We start from the raw sequence: 16562 nt of genomic DNA, 5'->3' as shown, positions 1-16562 counted from the left end.
CATTTATACAGTTGTCTATAACGCGACTTTTTGAACAATAAGCATATATACGACTTAACGAATTAGAAACTCAGAAATAACCAGATATCAGTGCTGAATCGTTACGTTGAATATTGAGGTCTTGATACAGGGATTAGAGTCTAGCGAATCCACAAGTTCTTGGATCTCGCTTTTTTGTCCTTCTGTATCCAATGGAAGACCTTAATCTGATACCAGCTCTTGACGCTACATGCTCCACATCCACCTCACAGGGCAATACCTGCAGCTATGTTTATGATGTATTCATAAATCACCGTGGTCCTGACGTGAAGAAAGGCCTCGCCAGGCATATCTACCATCGCCTGAAAGAACATGGATTAAGAGTATTTTTGGACCAGCCAGAATTGGAAAAGGGAGAGAACATGGCTCCCCAAATCGAAGAGGCTATTCGAACAGCCTCCGTCAGTGTAGCAATTTTCTCCCCCAGGTATGCCGAGTCGAGTTGGTGTCTCAAGGAGCTTGTGCTAATGTTAAAGTCGGGATCCACAATTATTCCAGTCTTCTACAAAGTCGAGCCCTCAGATCTCCGGTGGACGCGGGGTCGAGATCGAGTTTATGCTGAAGCACTGAGCGTGCTTGAAGAGAAGATAACATTCGATTCTCAACCACGATACGACCCCACCACTATAGAAAAATGGAGGGATGCTCTTTCTGCTGTGGCAGATATAAGTGGGTTTGAGCTGAAGGCGTGTAACGAGTAAGACCCCTCCATCTCTCCCTTTTATTCTGATTTTTTTTACTTCTCTGATGATTCATAGGTATATCACAGTTTATTTATGAATGTTTTTCTTATTAGTCAATTTACTGTGATTCTGAATATTATTCAGTGACGAGGGGCAGCTCGTCGATGAGGTCGTCCAAAAAGTATTAAGAAAGGTTCAGAAACCACCTCTGAATGTCGCTAAATATCCAACTGGCCTTGATGAAAAAGTAAGAGATGTTGAAAGGACATTGTCATTGCAGCGGCAAAGTGGGAAGGCTAGAGTTGTGGGAATTGTGGGTCTTGGCGGGGTTGGAAAAACTACCCTCGCTAAAGAAGTCTTCAACCGAGAGAAATCAAATGATCACCGATCCAACCGTGATAGACCCATCTATGATCGATCTAGCTTCTTATCTGATGTCAGATCCAGATCATTACATGACCTACAGAGGATCCTTCTTAAGGATTTGACTCCATCGAATGTACATATAAATAACATTGATGAAGGGATAGTGGCGCTTAAAATCCATCTCTCATTTTTTCACCGGGTTCTTATAGTTTTGGATGACGTTGATAATATTGATCAAATGGAAGCATTATTTTCACCAATAAAAGATACCATTCATATGGGTAGCTTAATTTTAGTTACATCTCGCAATAAAGATGTTCTCAGACGCTCAGACATCCCAGAGTCGTATATTTTTGAGTTGAAAGGCCTTAATCGACATCATTCCCAGGAGCTATTCTGTTCTCATGCCTTCGGCCATCCTTATCCTGTTGAAGGATTTGGACAATTGGTTCAGGAGTTTTTGGCTGTCTGCCATGGATTGCCTTTATCTCTTAAAGTGCTTGGTTCGCTCCTTCGTGGGGAAAGGGATTTGAACCGCTGGGAATTGCAATTGCGCAAAACCTCCAAAACACTTCCTGGAGATATACAAAAAACTCTTAAAATTAGCTATGACGCTCTAGATAACGAGGAGAGGCAGATATTTTTAGACATTGCCTGTTTTTTTATAGGAGAAGACAAGGATACTGCGATTAGAATATGGGATGGATCTAACTGGGAAGGATCGCTTGGTCTTTGGAAGATGGAAAATAGGTGCCTGGTGGAGGTGGACAGTGAAAACTGTTTGAGAATGCACGACCACCTCAGAGACCTCGGCAGACATATGGCGGAGAATCCAGAATATCCGCGTCGTCTTAGCCGCCTCGCAGACAACCTTCACAATGTGTCTGGCCAATCATCTGTACGTATTTTGAATTAGCTTTTGGACCTACTTTCCCAATAGCGTCCTGTTATCAAAATTGGCTGTTAAGTTTTGAATTCTTAAAACTTTGCAATATTGCTAATCTTTCTTCTAACAGCCCTTGGTGAATAATTCAGGTGCGTGGAATTAGCATGGTTCTTGCAAATGCCCCTGAACAATGTTTCAAAAACCTCCCGTGCAGCTGCAACCTAAGCAGCTTGGAGCTGCTTATGGCTAAAGGTTCTTTTGTTGAACGCGTACTTAGCGTTGGGGAGGTACCACAACTAATATATCTTAGATGGGAGAACTGTATGATCTCCTCCTTATCTTTCTGGATTCCAATAAGGAATTTGAGAGTGTTACATATTAAGGGGGGTAATTTGAAAACACTCTGGCGACATGAATCTCAGGTATTCATGTTATTTTTTTTTTTTAAATCAGTTTTACCTTGTTTCTTCAAATTGTGAAATTTTCTTATACCACAATGTCAACAAGTCGAAAGTTGTTGCAATCAATACCATCTAATAGTGTATGTAAACATTGCAGGCACCTCTGCAGTTGAGAGAATTGTATATTTGTGCTCCACTTTCAGCGGTTCCAGGGTCCATTGGAAAGCTGAAGCACCTGGAAAAAATCTCCTTGCACGAGGGTGATTTTAAAAGTTTGCCAGATGAATTCCGTGATATGCAATCCTTGAAACACTTAGACTTAAAGTATTGTAAAAAAATGGCGCTACTGACAGATTCAGTTGGGAAGTTAACGAGACTCCAAAGTCTTAACTTTTGTGGGTGCTCCACTCTACAGACTCTCCCAGAGTCGATTGGGAACCTGACGGGCCTTCAAAGTCTTCACTTGGGTGGGTGTTCCACCCTGGGCACCCTACCAGATTCAATTGGGAACCTGACGGGCCTTCAAAGTCTTCACCTAGGGGGGTGCTCTACTCTGCGGGCGATCCCAGACTCTGTTGGAAACCTGACGGGCCTCCAAAGTGTCGACTTGGGCGAGTGCTCCTCTCTGCAGGCGCTGCCAGACTCGTTTGGGAACCTGACAGGCCTCCAACGTCTCGCCTTGGACGGGTGCTCTTCTCTGCAGGCACTCCCAGACTCGATTGGGAATCTGATGGTGCTTCAAAGTCTCGGCTTGTGGGGGTGTTCCACTCTGCGGGCGCTCCCGGACTCGGTTGGGAACTTGACAGGCTTCCAAAGCCTCGGCTTGTGGGGGTGCTCCACTTTGCAAACTCTCCCTGATTCGATTGGGAACCTAACGGGCCTCCAAAGTCTGGGCTTGTGGGGGTGCTCCACTTTGCAAACTCTCCCTGATTCGATTGGGAACCTAACGGGCCTCCAAAGTCTGGGCTTGTGGGGGTGCTCCACTCTGCAAGAACTCCCATACTCTATTGGAAACCTGACAGGCCTCCAACGTCTCGACTTGGGTGCGTGCTCCAGTCTGCAGGCACTCCCAAAGTCTGTTGGGAATCTGACGGGTCTCCAACATCTCGACTTGGACGGGTGCTCCACTTTGCAGGCGCTTCCGGATTCGGTTGGCAACCTGACGGTGTAAATGTGTTAGAAAACCTGCACAGATGAATCTAGCTAGTAAAGGTTGAACACACAGCTTTGCAGAGCAAAAACACTAAAAGAAAATCGAAAGAAGAAAAGAATGATTCAATTGAAAATTATGTTACAATGCTCATGATATAGCATTACTGGGTGAAGATCCCAAGGTAATGACTATAGTGGTGATCAATGAGAAGACTCAACACCTACAACAAGTTCCGGAGATAACTAGTCAGTTGCGGAGTTAAAGAAGGAGCAAATCAAGGAGTAAATCAAGGAGTAAATCATGCAAAAGGAATTTTGCATGCAATCCCATGCTCTAACTAAAAGTCCGCATGTAGATGTGTAGTAGTTCCAACATGCAAAAGGAATCTTGCATGCAGTCACATGCTCTAACTAAGAGTCTGCATGTAGGTGTGTAGTAGTTCCAACACCCCCCTGAACACCACTATGGGAAAAAGTAGAAAATGGGCCCTGGCAACTAAAGCCAAAGGTCACCCAAAATACAGTGCAACTAAAATTGAGGAAAGAGGGAAAACCTCGTGGGAAAAACCCCCCCTCAAAATACAATGTAATCAAAAGAGAAGAGGAAGAAAAATACAGTTGCTAAGCAATCGTGTCCTTCACTCCAAGACGATCACGCAAAGAGCGGAACTTCTGCTCAGTGAATGTCTTGGTGAAGATGTCTGCAGTCTGTTCTGCTGAAGGACAGAACTGCAAATCAATGACCCGATCATGTACTAAGTCTCTGATGTAGTGCATATGGATCTCTATGTGCTTCGTCTGCTGCCGCTGTACTGGATCCCTGCAAAATTTAAGAGTGCTCTGGTTGTCACACCAGATGACAATGGGCTGGTGGAAATTGACGCCCAACTCAGTGAGGAAGTGTTGTAGCCACAGAGCCTGAATGGTGATGTTGACTATTCCTCGGTACTCAGCCTCAGCTGAAGAGAGAGCAATAGCAGCTTGCTTCTTGCTCGACCAACAGATAGGGCCAGATCCTAGACTGAGTGAATATCCGGAGGTGGACTTGCGATCAATGCTGTCTCCCGCCCAATCAGAATCTGTGAAGCCAAGGAGATTCAATGAAGTGCCTGCTGCATAGTGAATCCCGAAGGTGATGGTGCCCTGCACATATCGGAGGATGCGCTTGGCAGCATTCCAGTGTAGCTCATGCGGCTCCTGCATGTATCTGGAAACTGCCCCTACTGCATATGAGAGATCTGGTCTGGAGTGGGTGAGGTACAATAAGCTCCCCACTAACTGTCGGTAGAGAGTGCTGTCAACTAATGGAGTGTCACCTCCATCCTCAAGGCGGACCCCAGACAGAAAAGGAGTCGGTGCTGGCTTGCAGTCAGTCATGCGAAATCTCTCGAGGAGATCCCGTGCATACTTAGCCTGAGAGAGTTTGATGCCTGTGGCATTCTGGCTGATCTCAAGACCAAGAAAGAAGTGTAATGGACCCATGTCCGTCATCAAGAACCTATCATGCAAGGCCCTCTTGACTGTAGCAATGGCTGAAGCTGAGCTGCCAGTGATTAGGAGATCATCTACATACAAAACTAAGATAAGAAGAGAATCATGTGTCCTAAGCATGTAAACATTCGGATCAGACTTACATCTTTCAAAGTTTTGTGATAATAGAAAAGAATCCATCTTCGCGTACCAAGCTCTCGGGGCTTGCTTAAGGCCGTAGAGAGATTTCTTCAGTCTGCAGACCAAAGATGAATCCTGAATGAAACCATGTGGCTGCTCCATGTAGATCTCCTCAGATAGGTCTCCGTGAAGAAAGGCATTCTTCACATCCATCTGATGTACTTCCCACCGCTGGGCAGCCGCAATGGCAAGTGTAAGGCGTATGGAATCCATCTTTGCTACTGGAGCAAAGGTCTCGTCATAATCAATGCCATGCACTTGTTGGAAGCCTTTGGCTACTAGCCTTGCTTTCCGTCTGGTGATTTGCTCATCTGCAGCACTCTTGGTCTTGTAGACCCATTTGCATCGGACAAGTTTCCTTCCTGAAGGAAGGGGGACCAGATCCCAAGTCTGGTTCTCGAGGAGGGAGTTATACTCCTCCTCCATGGCGGACTCCCAAGATGGATGCCCAGCAGCCTCAGCATAAGACTGTGGATCAGAAGACTGAACCAAATGACAATGCCAGGAGGGCGATGGTTCAGTGGCAGTGAGGACAAGAGGAGGCTCAATAAACTCTGAGCTAGTCCTCTGCAGATCAGAATTATCCCCCACAAGACCATTTCTAGCAGCTGGTTGGTCTTGTGCATATATCTCACGTAAGCTCCTTGTTCTCTGATTTATGACAGGGGAATATGATTCACTGCTGGAAGCCCGATCTGGGCTTGGATGTGGATCATCATTTGCATGCACTAGATTTGTATCTGAAGACTCTGTCTTTGTATCTGCATGCTCTTCCTCGGCATCTGCATGATCTGTATCTGCATCTGAATGCACTGAGTCATCATCTCGGACATGAGGTAGATAAAAAGTGTCTGCATGCGGCGCTTGAGATGCATACGAGAGACTTTCCTCAAATTTGACACTTCGCTCAATGATGAGCTTGTCCGTAGAGGGAATCAGTAGTCGATATCCCTTCACACCATCAGGGTATCCAACAAAGATGCACTCAATGCTCTGTGGATCAAGAGCTTTCCTCTTTTCAGAGGGGATCCGGGCCCATGCTCGAGAGCCGAAAACACGGAGGTGAGTGACCTCTGGTTTAGTGCCGCTCCAAGCCTCAAAGGGGGTCTGATCCTTGACAGACCTATGAGGAGATCTGTTCTGGATGTAGTTAGCACAATTAAGTGCTTCGGCCCAAAGCTTATGAGGCAGTGACTTGGCATGCAACATGCAGGAAGCCATCTCTTTGAGAGATCGATTCTTTCTCTCAGCAACTCCGTTCTGCTGCGGAGTGTATGGAACTGTATACTGCAACTGTATGCCGGACTGAAGGCAAATGTTCTGAAGTGCTGTGTTAACATATTCCCCCCCATTGTCTGTACGGAGGGCTTTGATCTTTCTCTCTGACTGTGTCTCAACTAGTGCTTTGAAATCTTCAAAGTGCTCAAAAACTTCAGATTTGTTCCTGAGAAGATACACCCAAGTATACCGTGAGAAATCATCAATAAATGTAAGCACATACCTTGCGTTGTTGATGGAAGGATGAGGAAAAGGCCCCATGAGATCACTATGGATCAGATCTAGAGGAGAGGATGCTCTGTGAGTCTTGCCGGTGTCAAACTTTTCTCTAGGATGTTTGCCAAGAACACACCCTTCACAAACTCCTTTGGAGAAACTGATATTTGGCAAGCCTTCCACCATCTCATTCTTGCTTAGCTGCTGCATATACCTGTAATTTAAGTGACCAAACCTCTCGTGCCAAAGCCTACTACTATCATCAGCATGTGTAAGCAATAAGGAGGATTCAGATTCAATAAATTCAGAAAATGTATACAGTCTGGCTCCATTGTTTACCTCACCAGTTGCAATTTTGTCATTGCTATGTAGATCATATATGTTCACTGCATCTGGAGTGAATTCCACTCTCTTTCCGGTGCCGGAATGAGTGATCTGATAAACTGAAAGCAGGTTTACTGAAAGTTTTGGAACATGAAGCACATCTTCAAAGCTTCCGTGTAAAAGTTCCACTCTACCTTTTCCGGTGACCTCAATAGGTGAGTCATCTCCCATGAGGATGGGAGGTCCTTTGCATGCATCCAAAGAGGAATATACTTCCTTTGCAGCAGCCATATGATGTGATGCACCAGAATCTATAATCCATGCATCAGGAGAAGAATTAATTGCAACTAAAGCATGAAAATTGTTACCTTTCCCGTGTGGCGGATCCTCAGTTTTCTTCTTGGCGCCTTGAGGGATGTGGTCCCCAAGGTTGTGCTTCTGAAGGATTTCTGCCATTTGGTCAATTTGTTTCTTCATGCAAGAGGATTCTGGATGGAATCCTCTTTGACAGTAGGTGCATCTGTTTCCTTTCTTCCCTTTCTCATTTCTCGAGCCGGAGGAGTCATTGAAGGGCTTGGTGTACCCTTCCTTCTTTGGATGGGAATGTGCTTTTCCTTTGTCTTTTTGTTGCTGATTTTTCTGATTTGAATCAGATCTGTGATTTTTATTGTGGCTGCCATCATGCACAGCAAGTGCATGTGCTTTTGGAGGTTTGATTTTCCCCATGCCAATGAGTTTATCTTGCTCAAAAATAAGGGACTCCATAAATTCTTTGAGAGAAGGCATAGTGTAGGATTTACCTGTTGCAAGCCTTACTGAATGAAATGTAGACACAAAGACAGAGTATTCTGGTCCGAGCTTTGACATAATAGAGAGAACTTGGCGACTCTCCTCCTTGGATTTGTCAATTCCACAACCCTTGAGTTGCAACAATAGATCATTATATTTGGTGAAGAAGTCTTGAATTCTGTCATAGTTCCGTGGATCCAATGATAGCAGCTCCACTTCGAGCAGATGTCCTTTCATCTCATCCTGTTTCCCGTAGAGATCTTCAACCTTTTTCCAAATCTCATTGGGAGTATTGCAGGCAGATAGATGAAACTGCAACTCTGGAGAGATGCACATGCATATGGATCCGTGGGCCTCATCCATACGGTTGAGGTACTTGGATTTCTCTATGGCTGAAGTGGGTTCCACTTCTGTAGCCATGGTAATCCTGTACAACCCTTTATGACGAAGGTATTGAGCCATTTGATCCTTCCATTCATGATAGTTGTACGGTGTTAGGATCGATGCTTTGGGAAACTCCATTTTTCTGTCGATCTTCGATCTCCAAGCTGTAATACTTGCAAAATAAAGTACTGATGCGCCTTTTATCTAGCAACCTGTGGGCTCTGATACCATGTAAATGTGTTAGAAAACCTGCACAGATGAATCTAGCTAGTAAAGGTTGAACACACAGCTTTGCAGAGCAAAAACACTAAAAGAAAATCGAAAGAAGAAAAGAATGATTCAATTGAAAATTATGTTACAATGCTCATGATATAGCATTACTGGGTGAAGATCCCAAGGTAATGACTATAGTGGTGATCAATGAGAAGACTCAACACCTACAACAAGTTCCGGAGATAACTAGTCAGTTGCGGAGTTAAAGAAGGAGCAAATCAAGGAGTAAATCAAGGAGTAAATCATGCAAAAGGAATTTTGCATGCAATCCCATGCTCTAACTAAAAGTCCGCATGTAGATGTGTAGTAGTTCCAACATGCAAAAGGAATCTTGCATGCAGTCACATGCTCTAACTAAGAGTCTGCATGTAGGTGTGTAGTAGTTCCAACAGACGGGTCTTCAAAGTCTCGGCTTGGGCGTGTGTTCCACTCTGCAGTTTCTCCCAGACTTGGTTGGGAACCTGAAGGGCCTCCAAAGTCTCGGTTTGGGCGGGTGCTCTACTCTGCAGGCGCTCCCAGATTCCGTTGGTAACTTGACACGCCTGGGAAATCTCGACTTGTGGGAGTGCTCCACTCTGCAGGCGCTCCCAGACTCGGTTGGGAACCTGACAGGCCTCCAGAATCTCGACTTGTGGGGATGCTCCACTATACAGACGCTCCCAGAGTCGGTTGAGAGCTTGACGGGCCTTCAGAGTCTCCGCTTGTGGGGATGCTCTACTCTGCAAACGCTCCCAGACTCAATTGGGAACATGACAGGCCTTCAAAGTCTCAACTTGAGTTTGTGCTCCGCTTTGCAGGCGCTCCCAGACTCGGTTGGAAAGCTGGCGGGCCTCCAAAGTCTCAGGTTGGCAGGGTGCTCCACTCTGCAAACGCTCCCAGAATCGGTTGGAAACCTGACTGGCCTCCGCAGTCTCGACTTGTACTGGTGCTCTAATCTGCAGGCGCTCCCAGAGTCCATTGGAAATCTCACGGGCCTCCACAGACTGAAATTGCAAGGGTGCTCTGCTCTGCGGGCGCTCCCAGAGTCCGTACGGAACTTAACAAACCTCCGAAATCTTTACTTGAACAGGTGTTCCAAATTACAGATGCTGCCCAATATTGAGCATTTGAGCTTGTTGGAGACGCTTGATGTGTCTCAATGTCCCAAACTACAATGGGATGCGGGAGTAGTCGAGCAGCTGCGCCAACGACTAGGAAAAGGCTTCATTGAAAAAAGCCTGGTAGGTAGGTTTCAGGGAAGAAAGTGAGTAGTAAAATACCACACCGATTCATAATTACAATAGTAATCGGGATCAGGTGGCCACACTGCCCACTGCATGGAGAACTTTGCCATTAGCCCTTTCAAAGGTGTGTAATTATAAGCCAAATGAATTATACCATGAACAGAATACTCTACATTTTACTCCATGTGTTGTTTAATAAGTTTCTGCAAGCACCGATATATTTATGTGTGTTTTTACTTTTCCCTCTGTGCATCACATATCCGCGATCCAATTAATTCACTCCTTCGTTTTAATGAGGAACAACAAATTTTGAAGCAACGAAATTGGGAGGACCAGCGATACTATGTTGGCAAAGAGAAGTGAGCAATATCCATGCCGTTGAGAAACATTTAATGTTATGTTACATACCATATAGTTCGTAATTCTTTTAATATTGTTATTACTAGCATTTGCATTTTATGTTGCAAAAGAAACGCCATAAGGCTTAAAGTGGGGAAGAATAGGGACATGTGAATGGACATTTTTGAAAGCAAGGGTGGATGATAACGAGTTACAATTGCAATAATTAGTTATGTGTATTCTAAAAATGGATATTTTGTAAATAATGATAGTTTGTGGAAGAATAGCTACATGTGAATGGACATTGATCTATTAATTTTTCATTTACATACACACACATCGTATGAACCTTGTTTTTCTTGCAGCATGGGATAAGAATCTCAAGTTATCATTCAGATAAATTTCTATAGTCCATGCTCTTTTGTCGTAACTGGAAGAATCTCAAGTTATCATTGAGATAAATAAATCTCTATAGTACATACTCGTTATATATATATATATATATATATATATATATATATGAATGAAGATCTCTGCTATGATTTATATTACTGTGGCAATGCCATTTTTCTCTCGCAAAGCTGCATCCATTGGTTTCTTTTAAGACATTAAAAGAATCTAGCTGCTATGGTTTGTTATGATCGATGGGTTATCTTTCGGATTATATTGTAAGATGATGTTAGATACATTAAAATATAAAAAGAAACAATCAGGATGCCTTAAGATTTATTTTTCATGTTAATGTGGATCAGTAATTCATTACCAGATAGAATGTACTTCTCATCTGCTCTGGATCTTGACCTGAATGTGCTTGCAATTCATTGAGTGTAGTGGGCAAGCCCTTATTGCCTATGGGGGACGTGTGCACCTTTGTTTCTGGGCAGCTGTCATGATTGTAGCTGGTCCGTGCCCAGGATGTCTTAAGATTTGTTTTTCATGTTAATGTGGATCAATAATTATTTATTAGATAGATTTTATTTCTCATCTGCTATGCATTTTGACAATAATGCGCTTGCAATTATTGAGTGTAGTGGGCAGGGAGCCTAGCAAGCCCTCATTGCCTATGAGGCCTGTGTGCGTCTTTGTCTCCGGGCATGGGCCAGTGGTTGCATGGAAGCTCCTGAATTCCTTCATAATGAGTGCATTGTTTTGTGTAATGCCTTTGGGTAGGTTATTAACAAAAATGTCATTGTTGATTTCTTTTAATTGTCATGTAGTTTGGAAAATGCAAATTCACTCTGCATATTATTAAGTAATTATGTAAATTGAAATGTCTGCAACTTGTATAGACTATAGCAAATATTGTTGCAACCAGAGGAAGAACTATTGAGAAATCATTCTGCAGATGCTGCGCTGGAAGGAACTGCTCCTAAGCCAAAGAAACTATTGGAAGGATTAAGGTTCAAGGTATAGTAGCATCTGATTCTTTTCATAGTTATTTTGTATTGACTTGATATGGGTGCATCAATAATAAGTACAGTTGATTTGTTTTTATTCCTTGAGGGAGGGGAATGCATTAATCCAGGGCGCTGCGTGCCATCAAATACAAAGGTTATGGTAGAATTATCATGTCTTTTTTTCTGGATCTTCTGCCAAGCCCGAGGTTATTGAAGCAGAACTTAACTCTGGCAGGCTACAAGAATCCTCATACACAGCTTTCAGTCAAGGGCCAAATAAACACTTCAGTGTACAAGGACAAACTGATCAATGTTCAAAGTACATCCTCAGATTCATAAATCTATGGTCTTGCTATAAATTAGGAAAATGTGGTTTGATAAATGAGTACACTTGTTTATAGTCATACATGAGTTCAAACTTCAAACTGTTATAAGAAAAGTCTCTGATTTTGCTTTTACAGGCCCACTTTTGTGAATGTTAGAGAGGTAGCAGGTTCTTGCCGGCAATCAACAGCGTCAGCAAGCCAACCACCCACTTTTCACCTCAGGTTTGATTGTTTATTCCTATCTAAGGTCTTGTGTGTGTTGATATATAAAAAGAAACAATCAAGATGCCTTAAGATTTATTTTTCATGTTAATGTGGATCAATAATTCATTACCGGATAGAATGTACTTCTCATCTGCTCTGGATCTTGCCCTGAATGTGCTTGCAATTCATTGAGTGTAGTGAGCAAGCCCTTATTGTCTATGGGGGATGTGTGCACCTTTGTTTCTGGGCATGAGCCAGCTGTCATGATTGTAGCTGGTCCGTGCCCAAGATGTCTTAAGATTTGTTTTTCATGTTAATGTGGATCAATAATTATTTATCAGATAGATTTTATTTCTCATCTGCTATGCATTTTGACAATAATGCGCTTGCAATTATTGAGTGTAGTGGGCAGGGAGCCTAGCAAGCCCCCATTGCCTATGAGGCCTGTGTGCGTCTTTGTCTCCGGGCATGGGCAGGTCGCATGGAAGCTCCTGAATTCCTTCATAATGAGTGCATTGTTTTGCGTAATGTCTTTGGGTAGGTTATTAACAAAATTGTCTTTGCTGATTTCAATTTTCTTTTAATTGTCATGTAGTTTGGAAAATGCAAATTCTTTCACAATGAAGGTAATACTCTGCATATTATTAAGTAATTGTGTAAATTGAAATGTCTGCAACTTGTATAGACTACAGCAAATACTGTTGCAACTAGAGGAAGAACTGTTGAGAAATCATTCTGTAGATGCTGCCCTGGAAGGAACTGCTCCTAAGCCAAAGAAAACTATTGGAAAGATTAAGGTTCAAGGTATAGTAGCATCTGATTCTTTTCATGGTTATTTTGTATTGACTTGATATGGATGCATCAATAATAAGTAAAATTGATTTGTTTTTATTCCTTGAGGGAGGGGAATGCATTAATCTAGGGAGCTGCGTGCCATCAAATACAAAGGTTATGGCAGAATTATCATGTCTTTTTTTTCTGGATCTTCTACCAAGCCTGAGGTTATTAAAGCAGAACTTAACTCTGGCAGGCCACAAGAATCCTCATACACAATTTTCAATCAAGGGCCGGATAGACACTTCAGTGTACAAGGACAAACTGATCAATGTTCAAAGTACATCCTCAGATTCATAAATCTATGGTCTTGCTGTAAATTAGGAAAATGTGGTCTGATAAATGAGTACACTTGTTTATAGTGATACATGAGTTCAAACTTCAAACTGTTATAAGAAAAGTCTTTGATTTTGCTTTTATAGGCCCACTTCTATGAATGTTAGAGAGGCAGTAGGTTCTTGCCGGCAATCAACAGCTTCAACAAGCCAGCCACCCAATTTTCATCTCAGGTTTGACTGTTTCTTCCTACCTAAGGTCTTGTGTGTGTTGATATATAAAAAGAAACAATCAGGATGCCTTAAGATTTATTTTTCATGTTAATGTGGATCAGTAATTCATTACCAGATAGAATGTACTTCTCATCTGCTTTGGATCTTGCCCTGAATGTGCTTGCAATTCATTGAGTGTAGTGGGCAAGCCCTTATTGTCTATGGGGGATGTGTGCACCTTTGTTTCTAGGCATGAGCCAGCTGTCATGATTGTAGCTGGTCAAACAAAGTCGATATTGCATGAAGAAGTGATAGCAATTTAAAAAAATAGATTCAAAGAAAAATGTACAAAGATTCAATTCGGCAGAAAGATATAATATAGAGGAATGAGCTTCATGCTAATCTTCTATTATTCATTCCTGCATAATGCTTTGAAGCATCATTGGTTTCAGGAATGTATTTGACAGTTCAATATTTGATGCACTGTTTTATTCGAGGGAAGCGAGCTCTACTATGGCTCTTGCCTGTTATTCCAGATAAAGCAACCTTCAACAGGATGAATCATCTGCTTTAGCATCCAGCATGAATTTTTTATAGGTATTGACTGGACAACTTTCCTTGCTTCACAATATAATTCTGTGAAGGGAAATATTTGTGAGCCAACTTCATGCATCAATAGCCACAAAGGACTAAAGCGCTAACTTCACTCTATTTTAGATGTTGTTATTTCAAAACTACTAACCTATAAAATCAATAAGATGGTATGAGCTTCATGCTAATCTTCTATCATTCATTCCTGCATAATGCTTTGAACCATCATTGGTCTCAGGAATGTATTTGAGAGTCCAATATTTGATGCATTGTTTTATTTGAGAGAAGCAAGCTCTTCTCTAGCTCTTGCTTGTTATTCCAGATAAAGCAACCTTCAACAGGATGAATCATCTACTTTAGCATCCAACATGAATTGTTTATAGGTATTGACTGGCCAGCTTTCTTTCCTTCACAATATAATTCTGCAAAGGAAAATCTTCTCCCTTGAAGTATCTGTCTAGAATATCCTGCGTTCCAACTGCATACATTATCTGAAGTAGAGATTTTATGAACAATTAGTCAAAAAACTCTCAAGAATATCTCTGTACCTTTTATGATTCCTATTTTCTGCTTCCAAAGATGACAAAGATGATGAATTAATGACAACATTAAAGCTTTCTGCAATGGACCATGATGCAATACAATTGACTTTTTGAATTATTTATGAGGTACGTTTGTCAATCAAAGAAATTGCTTGAAACAAAGGGGTGAAAATGGATGAAATCAGACACCTGGCCATCTATTGTAGTCCCAAAGATATGGGGAGTCATAGCATGGTTTGGCATGGAGCACCATGGATGATCTTTTGGAGCAGGTTGAGCAAACCAAGAGTTAGCAATGTACCTGTTTCCATCACTGCAATTGGCAGTTAGCAATGTGGCTGTTTCCATCACTGCAATTGGAAAGTAACTTGTTATAACAAACAGGAACATAGTTTAGAAATTTAAAACACAGAAGAACGATTCATTGTCTTTTAATTGCCTCCAAGAATGACAAAAAGACTGCCAAAGCAGAAAAATACAGTTACATTGTTTTATTAGCAACGTATCATCATGCTCTTTCTGAATCTGAGATAAATGTTTGATGATGGGACTTGTATGTCCATTATTGACATTGGGAAGTAAGAATTACATGGTGTTCTACCTCCTTTCACATGGTCTAATATAGAACCTAGAAGTCCACAAATGAAGTGGAAGCCCATTTACCAGAGATTTACCCAAATACTATATATTCACCAAATCAGACAAACAATGACTTGAGTATGGCTATAATCAAGAGAAACTTCAACATATAATTATCTGAAAACCACACCAAGACAAGGCAGAAACCTGCCCTTCCATACAGAAACAAAGGTTCATTTCTCTGCTAGTAGAAGAGATGCATAGCATTACCTGAAAACCATGTTAGCGTATTTTCTTCAACTTCCAATCAAAGTCAAGAAGGAACAGAACCATAAGAAACACCCTGAAGTAATATTGTTTGACAAATTGCCAAATTCACTAAACCGTCAAAACTGTGTTAGCGCACCCTCTGCAACTTCCAATCAAAATCAAGAAGGAATAGAACCATACGAAATACCCTGCAGTAATATTGTCTAACACATTGCCAAATTCACTGAAAGTTATCCAATACACCAAAAATCCCATAAGGTCAAAAATAGATATACATATATATAATTGCAACACTTAAGCCACTAAATGAAAGTTTGTTTTGGGGAATTCGATGTTCATCAATCGTTTTCTGCACAGCTAAGCGTTCAGTCGACATCCGAACACGGCGAGCTCTTACACGGGCCTTAACTTTAACAAGTGCTTGCATGCACCTCAAGGTAACTATTGCTTGTTTCCTTACCTGACGACCTCGAAACAATGCTTGTAATCTCACAAACCCTTTCACCGCTCGCAGTGCCCTCCTGGCCTATAAAACCCAAAGCAAAGCCAATGGATTGAAAATAATCATCTCTCAAAACAACCAACCATACAATCTATAGAGGCTCGTGCATGAAGAATGGTTACCAAAAATCCTCGAAAAGCAGTCTGTATGCGAATGGCGGCCCATTCTTCTCTGACAACCTTGAAGTCTTTAGGAGGAGCCCTCACAATAGTGGCCACTGCAGCATTATAAGCCTCTGCAGCAGCAGATATAACTTCAGATGTCTCCCCGTTTGAATTTACCCTCTTATGGAAACTTCCTTCATTTCTCCCCTCGGATTCATGGTCACCAGAAATTTTCCACAGGCCCCATTTTCTGGACTTTACATTGGTGAGCTTTTTCTGTGCATGTTACAGCAAAGTCAATAAGCTTGCTTCCGCTAAATGAATGAACTTAGAACAAGATTCCTACATAACTAATGACTGGAAAAACAATGAAGTAGCACAAAAGATGGGTGAAATGCAATTTCCCAGGTAAGGAAATGCATCTGTTATTAGGGTCCACTGATAACCTAAGATGATGAGCAGGACTGCAAAAAGTTACATGAGCAGAGTATGCAAAGGCCATGCTGTAAAAAGTTACATGAACAGAGTATGCAAAGGCAGTGCTGCAAAAAGTTACATGAACAGAGTATGCAAAGGCCATGCATTCCATATATAAAAATTTCCTCTGATCGTTGCTGGCGGTCTGAGTGGCATCTGTTTCTTTTCATATGTATTTTTGCGCGCTGCCAGGGTTGATGTGGTGTTCTGCTTGCGAGGAAACA

General features: G+C 42.1%; 1 protein-coding gene across 1 annotated transcript; it reads left to right on the top strand.

Moving 5' to 3' along the window:
* The first annotated feature begins 81 nt into the window (after positions 1-81).
* LOC149258896 (disease resistance protein RPV1-like) lies at positions 82-10094 on the top strand. Its single transcript, XM_089416674.1, has 5 exons — positions 82-736; positions 867-1986; positions 2124-2396; positions 2533-3540; positions 8930-10094. Exons 1-5 carry the CDS (start codon positions 192-194, stop codon positions 9707-9709), a joined length of 3726 nt encoding a protein of 1241 aa, XP_089272800.1. The 5' UTR covers positions 82-191; the 3' UTR covers positions 9710-10094.
* Positions 10095-16562: the final 6468 nt, after the last annotated feature.

This window comes from Pinus tabuliformis, chromosome 6 (assembly GCF_031772625.1).
Source record: "Pinus tabuliformis cultivar Carrire ecotype Pingquan chromosome 6, CPIR1, whole genome shotgun sequence".
NCBI lineage: Eukaryota > Viridiplantae > Streptophyta > Pinopsida > Pinales > Pinaceae > Pinus > Pinus tabuliformis.
This window is presented reverse-complemented; position numbering and strand designations above follow the sequence as displayed.

Coding starts and splice junctions, on each gene's coding strand:
- LOC149258896 (XM_089416674.1), top strand. CDS start 192: ATGGAAGACCTTAATCTGATACCAGCTCTTGACGCTACATGCTCCACA. Junction 737..866: donor GAGCTGAAGGCGTGTAACGA/GTAAGACCCCTC, acceptor AATATTATTCAG/TGACGAGGGGCAGCTCGTCG. Junction 1,987..2,123: donor ATGTGTCTGGCCAATCATCT/GTACGTATTTTG, acceptor TGAATAATTCAG/GTGCGTGGAATTAGCATGGT.